The following is a 16,460-nucleotide window of genomic DNA, read 5'->3' on the forward strand; positions in this document are numbered from 1 at the left end:
CTCCAGCCTTGTGCAGTTTTATTTGGCTAAACTTGTTTTAAATGGTTTGTGGACTGACTTTGTTTTACTGTTTTAAGTCATTCAGTATTGATAGAATGACATAAAAGTTACTCAAAAAACTGTCCACTGCTTTTTTCATTATCGCCAAATGAACCCTGTATTAATATGCATTTATAAGGCTAAAAGGCCATATTTTCTCTCAGTGAAAAATGAGCGTGGCCCACGCACACATACATTTCTGATGAAGTGGCCCACTGCAGAAACAACTTGGCCACCCCTGGGTTAAATGATTAGTCGATGCTAGAACCCGATAAATTCATAGTTTGTGAGATTTCTGTGTCATCGAGTTGCTGTCCCTCCTGTCTCCTTGCATCTCTGTGACTTCGCTCTGTGTGTTCTCCATCTTGTCCTTTCATGGTTACATAACTAAAAAATAATACTTTCTGTAAGTCTTCCGTATGTGTTTCCTTAATGCCAGGGCTGCTTAACTCTGTATGTAGCATTTAAAAAATAATGTTTAAAGCTGCTGTTCCACCTACTCTGCTTTTATTTTTATCTTTTTTACACATTTATAACACACCTTTTACAGAATTCCCACTCGTTTTTCACCCTTTCCTTCATTTTCCCCATATGCTCGAATTGCCTGATTTGTGAATACATTTCATACATAGTCGTGCTGTGCTTTCATATATCACAGCATTAGCTCTGTGGGAGCTCTGTAAAGGGAGGGGGAACTGCCAAAACCTTAATGAATAAGTCACTAGGAAGCCATCATTCCTAGAGGTTTGCTGCTCGCTCCACTTATGCTGATCTGTATGGCTGCATCTTTTTTTTTTTTTTTTTTTTTTTTTTTCCCAGACTGGTCCAAAGCTTTCTTTAAAACATGGATTTTGTATAAAAGAATGAATAAAGATTCTAGAATCGTGGAGTGGGGTGTGCAGCTCCCTGGTTAGTTTCCCCTTAGTCTGTTCTTAGATGGAACGACAAGAAGAATGTTCGAGGAATTAGAATTTACTCTAGAACATTACATGGCGGATAGCCTTCAACTGCCAGTGAACGTAAAGGGTTAAGCGATTTTGTTTCTGATTGATTGAATCTATATTGTTTCGAAGGTTTAATCGTTTTTCATTTTGCGTCTCTCCTGCACTAAAATCATTGTATATTCCAATCCACTCGGACTCACATCAGATCACGGCGGGTTTGCTTACCTCCTGGAGTCATAGAACAAAAGTATCAGCGTTACAAATGCGATGAAATCGACGTTAAATCGATAAATACTATTTGCACTTTATTTTCTTTCTATATTCTAGCGATTCATTATTCATTGATCTGTGACCGTTATCTTGCTTGTAATAAAGGAGTAACAATGGCATCAGCATTCTCTAATGACAATGGACCTCACTGGACAATCAATAAGCGATTGCTTTACCGATCATAATCTTTTCCGTCCTGTGATATTTCTCAGTACTAAGCAAGCAAAAAAGATCAGCGAACTAGAGATACAATAAATACAAGCTGATTTTCAGACATCAGAAGTGCCAAGGATTTGGAAGTTGATACAGTCAGCGATTTGTATCCGTTCCTTCTTACTGCTTTCTACAAACCAAGTCTTAAACCTGGCCAACTGCACCCATTGTAGAAAAAGCTGAGTTATAAAATAACCGAGTAGAACGCCAGATGTGCCAAGGGGTCGTCATCCTTTTACTGCAAATCCACTAATGATCTGGTATCTGGCTTCGCGTCTGTCTTTCAGATACCCGAGCAGCTGCCCGTACCCTGCGTATGTTTTTAGAGAATGGTTCCACATGTTGGTTATCGCTATTTCTGATTATTGTAAGCAAGCGACCCTCCATATTAACAAGTCTGGAAGGTGAAATGATTCCTGTAGTAGTGCCAGTGCCAGTTCAGGGTTCACCAGGAGACTTACCCCAAATACCTCCTTCCAAAAGGTGGAATCCATGGGTGCTGCCACCGCACGTGGTACGTGATCCTGAAGAATAGTATATAGAAATTTGGAGGGTCTCTACTATCTGTTTTAACTTGTGATGTAATGGGGATCTATGTGGAAGCCCCTAATTTCCCTCAAAAGGAAGTGCCGTGTCTGAAGGTGCTTGACCCACTCTGGGTTGACTCTTAACCAAGAGTCCTAGATACGCGCTTAATGGGCTTATATAGGAAGAAAATATTTTATTTATTTATTATCTCTGAATATGGAGTGATAAGACTAATTGTATTTAAATAATGTCAAATCCCTTTCGTAGGTGGATTTTTTGTTGTTGGGAGGAGATCTTTTTCATGACAACAAACCATCCAGAAGAACATTGCACACGTGTATCGAGTTGCTGAGGAAATACTGTATGGGGGACCGTCCTATCCAGTTTGAGATCCTGAGCGACCAGTCGGTTAATTTTGGATATAGCAAGTAAGTGCTGCTTTGTTTGGTGCAAAAAACATTCTAGAAATGAACCTGGAAGTGAAGGTTCTATCTAGCTGTGAACTGCATTGTGAAGGTACTTTTGTTTAATGTATATGTCAATGGCACCTATAGCATGTAAAGGGCAATAACGATATTGTTCTGATGCAGATGCTTATTTTTCTGTTACTGTAAAGTAGAACCCAGTTAAATGACATAAAGGCTGAAAAGATTAATATTTTACCTGCAGTCTCTGCTTTGGTTCTTGGCTCCGTTGGGCGGTTATGCGGCCGTCAAATCTACAACCTTTATGGATATTCTGCTAAGCCTGAGGTTATCTTACCTGGGGGATCTTATCCTAGCTCATTGAATTCCCCTCTCTCCTCCCCTTCTCTTCTCTCTCCTCCCCTTCTCTTCTCTCTCCTCCCCTTCTCTTCTCTCTCCTCCCCTTCTCTTCTCTTTCGTTCCCTTCTCTTCTCTCCTCTCCCCTCCCCTCTCCTCACTTCTCCCCGTTCTTCTCTCAGTTCTCCCCCCTCCCCTCTTTTCTCTCCCCTCTTACCTCTCCTCTCCCCTCTTACCTCTCCTATACATACATACATACGTAATGTCCTTTGTCTGCTGTTAGAGCATTTGTTGATTACTTTGTTGACTCATGGCTCTGCGTAAATATCTGCTGCTTCTTGGGCTAAATGAACCAGATACAAAAAAAACCAAAACTACAGGTTGAAGAATGCATTTGGGTAGCAGTGGGCTGCATTTACACCTCCAAACGCCGCCTGGTTCTGATTTTGTACATGAATGTGAAGTTCTTTTGTGTACGATGCTTTCTTAGGGTGTTATTTTCCTCCTTTCGTTATAGAGGGTATTTTGTTCTTTGTGCAGGTTTCCTTGGGTGAATTACCAGGATAATAATCTAAACGTTTGTATTCCAGTCTTCAGTGTGCATGGAAACCACGATGATCCAACTGGGGTAATTATGGCAAAATAAGATTATATAGAAGAGAACAATTATTGCATTAGTTCCGCGCTGACAAATTTATTGGGCGAAAATGAAAACTAATAACGATAAATAAAAAATTGTGAGAATTTTCTTTTAGACTAGCGCTAATGGAAAAAACACAGATTGTTCTGGCTGAATTAGCGATGTTAATATGGTGGGAATGGTATATGTATAGCTATTGCCTTACCAGCAACATAGCCACAGGCCAAAATACACCATTTTCAAACAAAATGTAACAAAAGAATGATTCCGACCGTCGTCATTGTGTGCACTTGGGCTAAGTGCCAAGCGCAGAAAACTAACAGCCCGAGGAAGGTATCCAGTAAAGAAACCGAGCCAAGTTTGCTATCAGCAAATATAGCAGTGAAGACAGATTTAGTTAACTTATTTAACATTTAATATAATTTTACGGTTGTATCCACTGTACAGCACTGTGGAATATGATGGCTCTTTATGAATCAATAAATAATAATAACTTTGGTTATTCTTGTCTCTTCAGGCCGATTCCCTCTGCGCTCTGGATCTATTAAGTAGTGCCGGACTCGTCAACCACTTCGGACGTTCCACCTCTGTAGAGAAAATAGACATTAGCCCCGTGTTGTTACAAAAAGGCCGGTCAAAGATTGCCATGTACGGGTTGGGTAAGTGTTTCGTGGAAACCCATGTGCCAGTTTAGCATCATATTTAAACTTTTTGTGGATGTCGACAGGACTTTTTTCATACCGTCAAAAAATGTATCTTTATATAGGTTATATGGTAAAATCTTTTGGATCATAAAAACAATGAGCGTCTTTGACTTTGTGACCAGTAGCAGCGTTTTGTTTCATCTCTACTGTTATATTGACTGCCAAAAATGTATACTGTGCTGGGTGAATTTCTTAAAAGCCTTATTATTAAAAGAATAAGAGGAACCATATATACTTTCCTCTCTCACTGACCTCTACGCAAAGAAGACTCTTTTTATGGAATTTAGTGCGTTCAAATTCATATTTAGTCATATTTGTAAGGTACGTGAGGTCCAGGGTTTATAGATTCCCAGATAAAATCCTCTTTTATCAACGGGGGATAAAACTATGCTTCAACAGATAAACAACAATCAATATGATAATCAAAAAACAAAGCAAAACCTCCCATATATGCCTTATACCCCCTGTATGCCACTCCACCCCCCCAGATATGCCTTATAACCCCCTATATGCCGTTCTGCCCCCCAGACTTACCCCCTGGCAGAAGTGTCGGGTAGCAGAGGATCTGGGTCCCCTGCAGCGCTGCAGAGAATCTGGATCTTAGTGTTACTATCCAATTTATATTTGAGGTTGGATTATAAAAACTGAAAAAACCCTCATCTTATATTCGAGTCAATTCAACTAATCGTTAATGAAATTGGTTGGCAACGATTATCATTAACGATTATTATCGATTTTCTCAATTTATTTGTTGCACCCTAAACTTTTTAATTGTCGGTAATTAAACCATATGCTGTTTTGTACAAGTCATGGGCACTGTTGTATGCATTGCATTTATTTGTTCCTGAAAGTGTTTTCTAAGGCAAAAGCATGCACGTCAGATGAACGAGATGACATTTACTGTAAATACTCGTGAATGGCTAAATAATAAGAAATTGCAAACAAGGTCTCAAAAGCTGGAAGCGTTGTTGGAAATGGCCTTCACACGCCATCTCCTTTTATTTTCCCAAATTATGTTGATTTATTGTACATTTACTTGGCTGCGCTTTTTGTTATTGTTGAGCATGTACACTTTGGTAAGGCGGCTCAGGATATGTTTACATATTTTTTAGTGTAACTACCACAGAATTTGTTATTCTAGGGGTTTTTTTTTTGTATTGTTGTAACTTTCAACAGACAATTAGTAAAAATTAAAGCGAGCCTGTCAGCGGATTTTAAAGGCCCTACTCTGCTGAATTTAACCCCTTTATGACAAAGCATGATGCGTTGTTTTTAATGGCTTTAAGGACAACCCATTGGGGTTAACATAATTAATAGAAATGTTGAATGCTCATCCCTTTGCAGAAATAATTATTTTGTTTCTGTAATTTCTGTCAGGAACACCTCATTACCATGTGACAAAAGCGGCTGATGATTGGCACATTTTCCCCCCAAAAAAACAAAACCAAATAATGATAAAAAAAAAAGAAAAAAGCAACCATAAACACATACATTTTTATAAACATTCTTTTTAAAAAGAATTGGGCCAGTGGTGGTTTGTAAACTCCCGTCTATTGTAGTCTACAAATGGCTGGCATGCCATCAGTATTTCATGGGATTTAACTATTTCAAGAAGTAACTACAAACCTATAAATGCAGTGAATTTTTCAAATCTGGAGACGTGTTTTTATTGAGAAAAGGCTAACCAGTGCGAAGGGATTTAAAAATAAATATATATATATATATATATATATATATATATATATATATATATATATATATATATATATATATATATATATATATATATATATATATATATATGATGGTTAGTGGCCTAATGGCTACATGACAAATGTTCCTAGTCAGATACTTTCCTGAAATATATACTTTGTGAGTTATGTTTTTTGTTTTTATTTGTTCCTGATCACTAACCATAACCTCAAAAACGGCATTAAAATCTGCGGCTAATAACTTCTTAAATATACAAAACTTTCCTTCAAAGCAAACAAAGCCACAAGCAACTAAAACAAAGAAAACCTAAACCTTGGTAGTTTTGCAGAAGAAACTGCCCGCAGTTTTTTCCTTTTTTAAGGCAGTGATTTTTCAGCCCATTCCAATAAAATAAGAGGCTTAAGCAGAACGTTATCCGTAATAACAACCCGTAATAACAACAAAAAAACAACGATCCTGACAGCAACTCTTTTAAAGCAAAATGCTAAACTGAAACACAAAAAGAGCAAGTTTTGTTTCCAAGAGAACCGATCAATGCGGCCGTTTTCAGCATTTTAACGGATTCACTGATAATGATCCACTCCGCCGTATCCAAGACGAGCGCGGAGGATTTTGGGGGAGAATGCTAGAAGAATACGATGAAAGGGACCCCAAGGCTCAAAAGCTGAAGATTGTACCTCTTTGGTATAACAACTTCAACGATCATTCCGAACGTGATAAAGCCGGGTGTAATCTGTAAAGCCTTGTATGTAAAACAGTTAATACTTTTCAGCAAAGTGGTCTTATTGCCATAGTAACCAACAAAATTGCCCAGTGTACAAGAATATGAATATGTAATTAGTTGCCATGGCTATATATCCCGATAAGCACCGTTTCTCGACGCTGTCCTTTGGGCATAAAAGAATTCTGCTAAACAGTAATGATTGGGCACCAGAGCCAATGATTTAAGATATATATATATATATATATATATATATATATATATATATAATATGTGTGTGTGTGTGTGTATTTATTTCATTGTGTCATATTATCTAGTAGTTACAGAGGCTTAAAATGTAATATTCTATTTCATGCTGCGGTGTTAAAACCTCCATGTAAAATTAATCCGTTCCGACACATGCATGGATTTTCCTTCTATAGCAACTCAAGCAAAAAACATGTGTTTATCAGAAATGGATTAAATATAGTAGAATAAATACATCCCCCGCTATGGAAAATAAAGCTAAGGTTAGTTTTTTTCTCTCTCTCGCTCGAATATTTAACATGTTGAGGCAACATATAGGCACGGCTCTCATAAAGAGGCATGCTAGAAAGGTTATAGAAAGAACTGAAGTGATGCTCCGGGTGGGATATTGAACAAAGAATGATATGAAGTACTTTCTGAGTACTTTAATGTGCTTTCTTCAAACCCGGGGGTAAAAAGGTACTTATCCTCGAGAGAAGATATTGCTTGCCCACTTTCATCATGGTCCCACCTTCTCCCCCGTGGCTCAGTGACAGGAAAACAACTGCTTCCTGTGACGCTCCATAAAGCAGGGCTGCTTCGACAGGTCCGCTCCTTAATAATAATCTGAGTTGTAATTTTCCCCCCCAAAACTTTTACAATATCCCTCTCAGTATAGGTGTGTTCACCCGACTCCCCAGCCATTCCTGCACTCTCTCCTCTCTTCTTTTATGCCGCTCACGTTTTCCCCTTTTATCTTCTCGCTCTCTACCTCACTTAATTTCTTCTTTCTTTCCTTTCCTGCTACTTTGTCCTTCCATTCATGATTTACCCTAATGATCACCACAGAGGAACCCACAGGTCTAATGGATGAAGAAAAGCAATTACATCGTTTTACAGTATCCTCGTTCATTCCTAAATTTACCTTGTTCTTGTGGAGAAGCTATATATATGTGTGTATATACGGCGCATATATATATATATATATATATATATATATATAATATATATACTGAAGCAGTATAACTACTCTGTTTCTTGTTGCTGTGCTCGCTCTTGCCATGGTGTATGATTTTTGACTTTAAAATTTCTTCAGCAACCTCACCTTGTTGGTGAGTTTTTCTGTTCCTCACTCAGTTTTATTCCTCCTACACAACTCCTTCCGTTTAGGTTGATGATCGTGTTTCAACCAGCATATTAAATCGAGATCCATTAGCGCCCGCCTGGTATAATTGGTTCATCGTACACCTAACTATATGCCTACAAAATCCCTAACTTTGTACACCCGGAAGAATTGATGCTGTTCTGAAGACAAAGGGTGGTCAAACCAAATATTGATTTGTTTTTAGATTTTTTTTTTATACTGTTCGCTTACTTTGCATTTTGTATAAATATTGTACATCAAAATAATTTTGCCTTTGCTTGCTTTTTTCCAGGATCGATACCAGACGAAAGGCTGTATCGAATGTTTGTGAACAAGCAGGTGACGATGCTGCGCCCTCGTGAGGATGAGTCGGATTGGTTTAACCTGTTTGTTATACATCAGAACAGGTAAAGATAGTCGATGTTACCGATTTATTTTACCCTATGAGCAAGTTTAGACTATGTGACAGAAGATCAGTTTGTCGGGAACACAGGGGACAAGAATTATCTTGTTCTCTGCAAAGCATGGAACCTGGCAACCATGAGTGGTATGGCTAGCTACCATGCCTAAGTGTCCTCTTGATGCTTAATATACTGTCAAACTGATCATTTCGGGTAATGGACATAAGGCGTTACGTATGAAAAGTGATTGTGGAGCGGAATGTTTCTGCCGTTTGAACCATGACATTAGTTCCAGTCGTCATAGGACCCCTTTTAAAACCCTCATTGTTCATCAGTAAAACAAGTTCAACATGGTTGGAAATTATTAAATGGCACTATTTATATTTCTGTAACCACAATGTTTTTCCCCTTATTGTCCTGGGCCGTGGCCATTGACGTCCGCGGGAATAGCGGCAGCCAATCTCACGTGTACTAGCTGGACGTTGATTTTCAACTAGCATGCATCTGATTGGCTCCTGCTCATCGCAGTGATTTCAGTTGGAGCGTTTCAGAGTATTCTTCCAGATTACAATTCCTGATTTCGGTAGAGGCAGTCGGGGGGGATTAGACACAAATATGAACTGGGTAGCATTTTAAATGATTAAAGAAGTGCTTTAATATGCACTCTTCAAAAAAATAAAAAATAAAAAGTAATCTGGGATATTGTGTTTGAAGCATATGATTGCTGATGAGACCAAAACGTGTTTTTTTTTTTTTTTGAATTTAAAAACAGGAGCAAGCACGGAGCCACAAATTACATCCCCGAACAGTTTTTGGATGAGTTTTTGGACCTGGTCATTTGGGGCCACGAGCATGAGTGCAAGATTGCCCCGAGTCGGAACGAACAACAACTGTTCTACGTGTCCCAGCCGGGGAGCTCAATAGCCACTTCGCTATCACCAGGAGAGGCCATAAAGAAGTACGTCCCCGCTTTAAATACGTCCTTGAAATGTTTTCCAATGTTATGAAGTGCCATAAATCTAGCATGTACCGTGTGTCATGTACTAATTTCCCTCCTTGTCCTCTGGTCTAAAGAATGGGTCTGAGAATATTTTAACGCGTAATCAGTGGTTAGAGCAAAGAGGCTTCTTGTGGCACCAACGCTCCTACTGCACATTAGCTGCCTTTCATCTTAATGAGACGTAGCGTTTAAACACCTAACAGCCTTCCCCATGCGATTAATTTATAGTCCGCAACAGGGTTCCTGCACACAGTAGCTCGTAATTAAAATGATACAGTTCAGGAGCCACTAGAAACATATATGATTAGAATGTTTTACTTATGTAAAGACCCAAACTTTCTCTTTGTAATAGATCCAGAATAGCCGTATGTCTATCCCACCCACATTTAAATCCCCTTACTGTGTCAACCTCTACCATTTCTGCTGGGAGACTGTTCAACTTAGCTACCACCCACTAAAATAAAGTAAAACCTCCTTCCGGTGCACCCGACCCTCTTGTTTTAGATGGGCTCCTTGTTCTAACATCTCTCCTTGTTCTAAATGAAGGCATCTTGGTAACATCGCAGTGTGAATTCAGTATGCACTTATATTATAAAAAGTATATACCTCCCCCTGGTAATAATCAGCCCACCAAAGTATAAGAGCGGTGGGCCGTACTTGTAACAGAGCTTCCTCTTGTATCTGTTTTGCATGTGTTTATATCTTCTTATAAGTATATATAAAGTAAAGAATGCACATTATTATTATTATTATTGTTATTATTATTATTATTACGCATTTAAGGGGCAACAGGATTTATGATTTAATTTATGGTCAAATTTAAAAGAGGCGTTAAGTGGAAACAGATGGCGGTCCCAGAGCTTTACTGGATGGCAGGGGTTAATTATAATGCTCAGCTGTGCATGGAGAGACGTTTAAAACAATCAGAAGAGGGCCCGCATAATGTCAGAATCTCCGTACGATTCAAGGAGCGCCGAGCAGAGGACCCTTAAGCATGTAACAGCTGCACGGAGCTCATTCAGGACCTTGGAGAGCAGAAAGATGCCAATTAGAGATGTGCTCTCATATCCGAACAAAGCAGCGGCTTCTCATCTGTACAGAAACGGAACCGTCTGTAACCACCGTGCATCATCTGGCATGAAGTAAACTCTATATCACATGGAAAAAAAAAACCCTAATTCATCTACCGAGATTCCGCTGAACCGGGCAGATACGCTCGATGAATTAATGTATCGAGGCTCGTGCTTTGAAGAAAAGCTCTTAAAGCCAGTGAACTTTCCATCTTCCCAAATGTATGACGTAAATATGGGTGACATGCTGCTGGTAGAAGTTCATATAGAACACCAGAGCCGTTACATTCATTCGCTTTTTGTAATAGCTTGTAGATCGCTAGATAGTCTGTGACTCCTACGGAGGGCAGATACGGAATCCAGCTCGCTCCTTCTGGAATGAGTAGTGTGTGCTTTAGGATTCGTAAACCAAACCCAGCTGTTAGGAGTGTTTGCTGCCGTATGAGATGTTAGTACCAAAACATTTTCATCTACTCGGCACGTATGTTGAGTCTTTCACATTAAAGATCTCCAGTGCTTTAAACTCCTCTTCAGCGTGTAACATGGCGATGCAAGGAATTCTGTTTTATTCAGTAAGGTTGTCCCTGACTTCACTGTTTATTATGAAGGGCAAGAAAGGCAAAGCCGGTCCTGCAAAATATATAATGTAATGGTTGAGGGAACTGAAAAAATAATCTCGCTGATTGAACTGTACATTACACGGGGCTAGCCAAGCTTTTCCTGCATCAGATGCTTGCTAGGATTGACCTTTATGTCTACGAGGTGGAAAGTAACCATTTTTTAGGGCTTTAAAGAAAAGTAGGGAGTCCAAAACCTTATCTTGCTTGGAATGGGTCGGTCCAAATCCGACTGGCCCTGTTCGAAGAATTTTAGACATGGCCCAAGCATTCCTCCAGCCCCCCTCATAGTCCTTAGTCTTTTGGGATAGGACCTTAACAAATCCTCAACCATGTTAGTGCCAAATTCCATGTCTTTCTATAATTCTTGGAGGTGTCCATGCAAGGTTTCTTGCGATTATTCGTTCATATCTCTTTCAGAACACACTGTTTGGATTTAGAGTCTTAGTGTCTCTTGGTTTCCTGGATGGTGTCTCTAAGGCTAAAGACCGGTAGAGAAAGGTTATTTTCCACCCTGTATATTGAAGGGAAGAAGCTGAAACCCAACTCTCCTGCAAACTTCCCTGTCAACTCGTCATTTAGTGAATAGACCCTAATCATGTTACTTTACCAAGCAGCTATTTTTTTTACTACAAATCTTCAATAATCTTCATTAAATCTATCGAAAATTACACAAGTATCTTTTTTTGCTTTTACACTTTTTTCCAATTATAGCATAATTACAATATAATAGACCCCAATTAAAGACACCTCGGCCATTACATGCAGCGTAACTATGGATTATGCGGCTCTCACCGTTCAATCTGCCCACTCCATTAGTGCTAATGCATTCCAAATGGCACTCCCCGCCATTTAATAATATGCCTAGTGTTTCACATTCATAGCCCCCCTTAGCCATTTGTGATACCTTTTAGTGGTCTGAATGAATCAAAGAACAATATGTAGAATAACACAAAGCCTCGGAGTGCTCTTCTTTGTATCTACGCAGGAGACATCTGAGGTCTTGAACGTTTTTTTTATTTTTTTGGATGGCTCCATGTTTTGTTATTAGGTTTAAACGAACTCTACAATGAAATGTGAGCCTAAAAGGGATCCTGCAGGGAACGTGCCCGGGAAGTAGGTTACTCTCATGATCGCAAACTGCAGAGCGATATATCTTTTGCATGAACCACACAGCAGCTCTCATACGATACCCTTTAATTCTATATACATTGTATCTGGCACCCATAGCAATTTTAATTTAGGGCAGGGGCCGAAAAATTTGGTTTGGATATAGAAGCCCAACAAAAAAATTAGGAGCCAGCCCAGCTTTTTTTTTTCTTCCTTGATTTATGTTTTTATTTTGAGGTATTCCCTACTGGTCTGCAGTTAAAGGATACTTATTGGGTCAATACAGTACCCCGGTTAACCCATTCGTGGCAAATGGTGCTTTAAATAGACAACACTATTTAACTCTCTATTACAGCCCTCAAAGCCTGCAATACACTCCTCCATCTTCCCCACAACAACTGACTTTTTGCCCGCCCTCCCTGCCTCTCTCCCACCCACCCCAGTGTTGTCCTAATATATAGACAGTTAATTAACAGATCTATTTAAACATGCCAGTAGAGGGCACCAACTCTTTGGATCCTTTTAGTACCCACTTCTCCCCATTAAACTATTCCAAATCCCATCTCTCTGCCATCACAGCTATCCCAGTACCTCTACACTAACCTTTATATGTGACACCTGCCTGTGTTTGCTCTGCTACTTCTGTCCCCCACATATTCTTCCCTATTCCTATCACTCTCAACCACCAAACTTAACCAACATGCTCAACCTAACCAATTTTATTCCTATCATCTCCAACCATAAACTCCCGCCAGTCTTTAACTGTTCCCTAACAAAGGCTCTCCTCCTCACTTATCACCTCTTCCTTTTCCCGTCTACAAGATTTCACTCGAGCTGCCCCATATCTCTGGAATCTACTCCCAAGGAACCTTCAGCATTCACCCTCCCTCCCAACATTCAACAAAAACCCCAAAACCCACTTCTTCAGAGAAGCGTTCCACCTTAGCTGCTAGAACTTCCTTGTCATTGAGACAACCAGCACACTATCTCTCACCCTTTCTCTGCGCCTTATACCCCCCACACTACCTCTCACCCGTCACTGATACCCCCCACACTACCTCTCACCCGTCACTGATACCCCCCACACTACCTCTCACCCATCACCGATATCCCCCGCACCACCTCTCACCCTTTCTCTGTGCCTTATTTTTGTCACCCCATTCCCTCAAGATTGTAAGCTTGCGAGCCGGGCTCTCTCCACCAAATGTATCGGTTTGTCTTAGTCAGTCAATTCTCATCTTGTCATATCCCTTGAATTTATGTATTGTATTAAGCGCTGCGTAAATTGTTGGCGCTATATAAATAAAAGATAATAATAATAATAATAATAATACACCATAAAGACTCTAGCTTGTAAGTTTAACTATTATTGCTCACCCCCATGGCCTCAGTCTGTGTCCTTGCTGACTCTTACTTTCCAAACTCTTTGTAGCTCCTCGCTCATCTCTAAATACACTCCCACGCAGTCCTTCAACGCATCCCTCCAGACTCCCCCATGGTAAAAAAGCTAAACTTGAACTTTTATAATGGGAGAGCGCAGCGCCACGCAATTGGAAGACCTCTGAGCTCTGTAAAACAATCGCATTATCTTCAAAGTCCTTGTAAAGCTCCCTTGGCTGGATTGCAGCTCCGATATTAAATACAATTCCGATATAAGACTGAGTCATTGATGTATTTTTATATTGGATGTATACCAACTTTTAACCGGTTGAGCTAAAGTGATTAGTGCTGAAATTACTTCACAAGCCCATCCTCGGACATCTTGTATCAGGCGATGAACACTTGTGGTCCGTATGCCACAGACGCCCTGTGACACCGCGTCCCTCTTCCATGTGTACGAGCGCTGTTACCTTCCCAGCAATAAAGAGACTAAGCCTCCGCGTTTTCTGTTCCAGGCATGTCGGTTTGTTGAGAATAAAAGGAAAGAAAATGAACATGCAAAAGATCCCACTGCAGACCGTCCGTCCGTTCTTCATCGAAGATATTGTCTTAGCCGACTTCGAGGACCTATTCAACCCGGATAACCCGAAAGCGACGCAAGACATCGAGAACTTCTGCATCGAAAAGGTAGCCATTTATCTAAGAAAACAACGAAATGCATAATTTCCATGAGCCCAGGAATTATGTCGTTTTTTTGTTGTTTCATATAGATGTAGTGCTGATGATCATTTTGGCTTTTGGTTAGATCTGTCCAGCCTGTTCTAAACGCACAATAATACTCCATGTTTTTTGTTTTTTCCCTCTCTGGGTTGACTGAAGTAGCAATGCTGTGTGTTCACTCACACTCCCAATGCTTTCTCCACCAGACACAGGGTGTAGCAGCGAACCCTAGAAAACTCACAAAGCTTAAGATGCTTCCAGCAACGTGATCCAGCGGCTCAAGAGAGAGCTACAAACACTAAAGATATAAATGCGCTGTCAGTTTAGCCTCCTTTTGCACTTAAATTGCCAAGCCAGCTCTTATATATGTGAATGCACACCCTCCACATATACGTCTGATAAAAAAAAGTTTGGAAACGCTGAATTTGCTCACCTTACATGTGTTTAAATGCACTGGAATATCTGGAAAGAATGAGGACTGAAACCGTTCTTTGATCTGACCCAAGAAGCAGAATGTGTTCCATGAGCGGTTTCTTTCATTCTTCCTAGGTTGAAGCCATGCTCGATGTTGCAGAAAGAGAACGTCTGGGAAATCCTCGCCAGCCGGATAAGCCTTTGATACGACTGCGGGTAAGACCAAGCAAGGGCCGCGGTAGTAGCTTGTAACAAAATAATTATTGGGTCGTCGTTACAAGCAGCCATTGTCCCTACTCTTTTATTTTTATTGATAAAATGGATAGAAATAGAATGTGTACTCAACCATTTGATTGTTTAATTTCCTTGGTTATTCACGTTTGAATGATACTTGACTTCGATACAAGCTTTGGACCTGTCACAACTGGCATTCTCTGTCTGGAGCCATGACAGACTAAATGGCTAACCTTCCAAAGGAAATAGAATTAAGATAAAATGAGGAATCAATGTGTTGCTCTCATTAAGGGAAATGCTTGGGGACCCTGAGGTGAGTAAAGTCCGTCCTTAGTAGGTTTCTACTGGCAAAAAATTGTAGTCAACCATAGATTTCCTCCTTCCTCTAAGATATGTGTGCTTCTATTAATACTACTCTAATAAACCATGTCTAGACATAAAGACTCGTGCACGTTCTGCTAAAACGATGCAGGTAGAATCCAGGTATGTTACCAATTACCCGGGCTGATAATAGGATTGTAGTGTGGTCGGTAATGTGTCTTCATGAGCGATTAAAGAAAATGTAGATAAAATGCCCTGGCTATGGCCTTGTTGGTGGTTGGTGCGGACTGGAGATCTGAACAGGCAAACCTTAAATAACTAACACAATCGTATACACTGACATTCAAAAGTTTGGGGTCACTTAGCTATTTTAATGGAAAACAAGGAACATTTTCAAAAGGGGTTTCTAACCATCAATTTGGCCTTTTAAACGTAAAGCTAGATTAGCGAACACCCTGTGCCATTGGGATGCAGGAGTGATGGGAGTGATAAAGGGCCCTCTGTACGCCTATGAAGAGATTCCATTCAAAATCCGCCACTTCCAGCCACAAGTCATTTACAACATTAACTCCGTGTCCCCTGGATTTCTCTTCCATGTCACGTTATTTCAATGGATGATATAATTAACCTTTTCATTCAAATAAAGGAAATTTCTAAGTGGGCCCCAAACTTTTAAACAGTAGACACTCTTGGTTGGCTCTTAATTATTATGGCAGTGTGTGAAACATAGTAGAAAATGCCGACGCAGAGGTTACAATAGAGTTACCTTATCCTTATTTATTCCGTTCCGACCGCGCTTTCCGTTTCCAAGTTTGATACGCAGTCTGCCCCCACTAATGAGTTTTGTGAAGATAGCCGTGTCTGTGTGTCTCACGGTCCTGGGCACAGACTTATATATTATTCATGGGCAAATTATTGACAAAGAACTAACCGTATAATAGTTCAGCGTCCTCTAGGAGTATCAATGTGGGTTACATAGAGCATGCTATATTATCACTTCCTAGACCAAAGGAACTTATTTCTATTAATGCAATTCATAATTTTGGATAGTGTACACACATTGCGAATATTCACATTGCTTTGAAACTGGAAATATTTTATTCTGCGATAGTTAATAAAACATGATCCCTAGATAAAGTATGTTACAGGACAAGTCGGTACGTTTTTCTAAAACTTTATGAACACAATACATGGAAAGAATACAAAAGGTTCTTGTTAGCAACCCCTAGTCCAGATTTGTATGAACATATGTATCAACCCTAAAAATAATTAAGTAAACCATTTGAAATTG

At 39.8% G+C, this 16,460-nt stretch overlaps 1 protein-coding gene across 1 annotated transcript in view; it reads left to right on the top strand.

The window, feature by feature from the left end:
* MRE11 (MRE11 homolog, double strand break repair nuclease) overlaps positions 1-16,460 on the top strand; it is a 57,251-nt gene that overhangs the window by 7,230 nt on the left and 33,561 nt on the right. Inside the window, exons 3-9 of the mRNA XM_053456095.1 lie at positions 2,262-2,422; positions 3,296-3,383; positions 3,913-4,054; positions 8,195-8,309; positions 9,076-9,261; positions 13,996-14,167; positions 14,750-14,830. Of these exons, the coding sequence (XP_053312070.1) occupies positions 2,262-2,422; positions 3,296-3,383; positions 3,913-4,054; positions 8,195-8,309; positions 9,076-9,261; positions 13,996-14,167; positions 14,750-14,830 (945 nt within the window). The remainder of the gene's footprint in view (positions 1-2,261; positions 2,423-3,295; positions 3,384-3,912; positions 4,055-8,194; positions 8,310-9,075; positions 9,262-13,995; positions 14,168-14,749; positions 14,831-16,460) is intronic.

Source organism: Spea bombifrons, chromosome 2 (genome assembly GCF_027358695.1).
Source record: "Spea bombifrons isolate aSpeBom1 chromosome 2, aSpeBom1.2.pri, whole genome shotgun sequence".
In the NCBI taxonomy this organism is placed as follows: Eukaryota; Metazoa; Chordata; class Amphibia; order Anura; family Pelobatidae; genus Spea; species Spea bombifrons.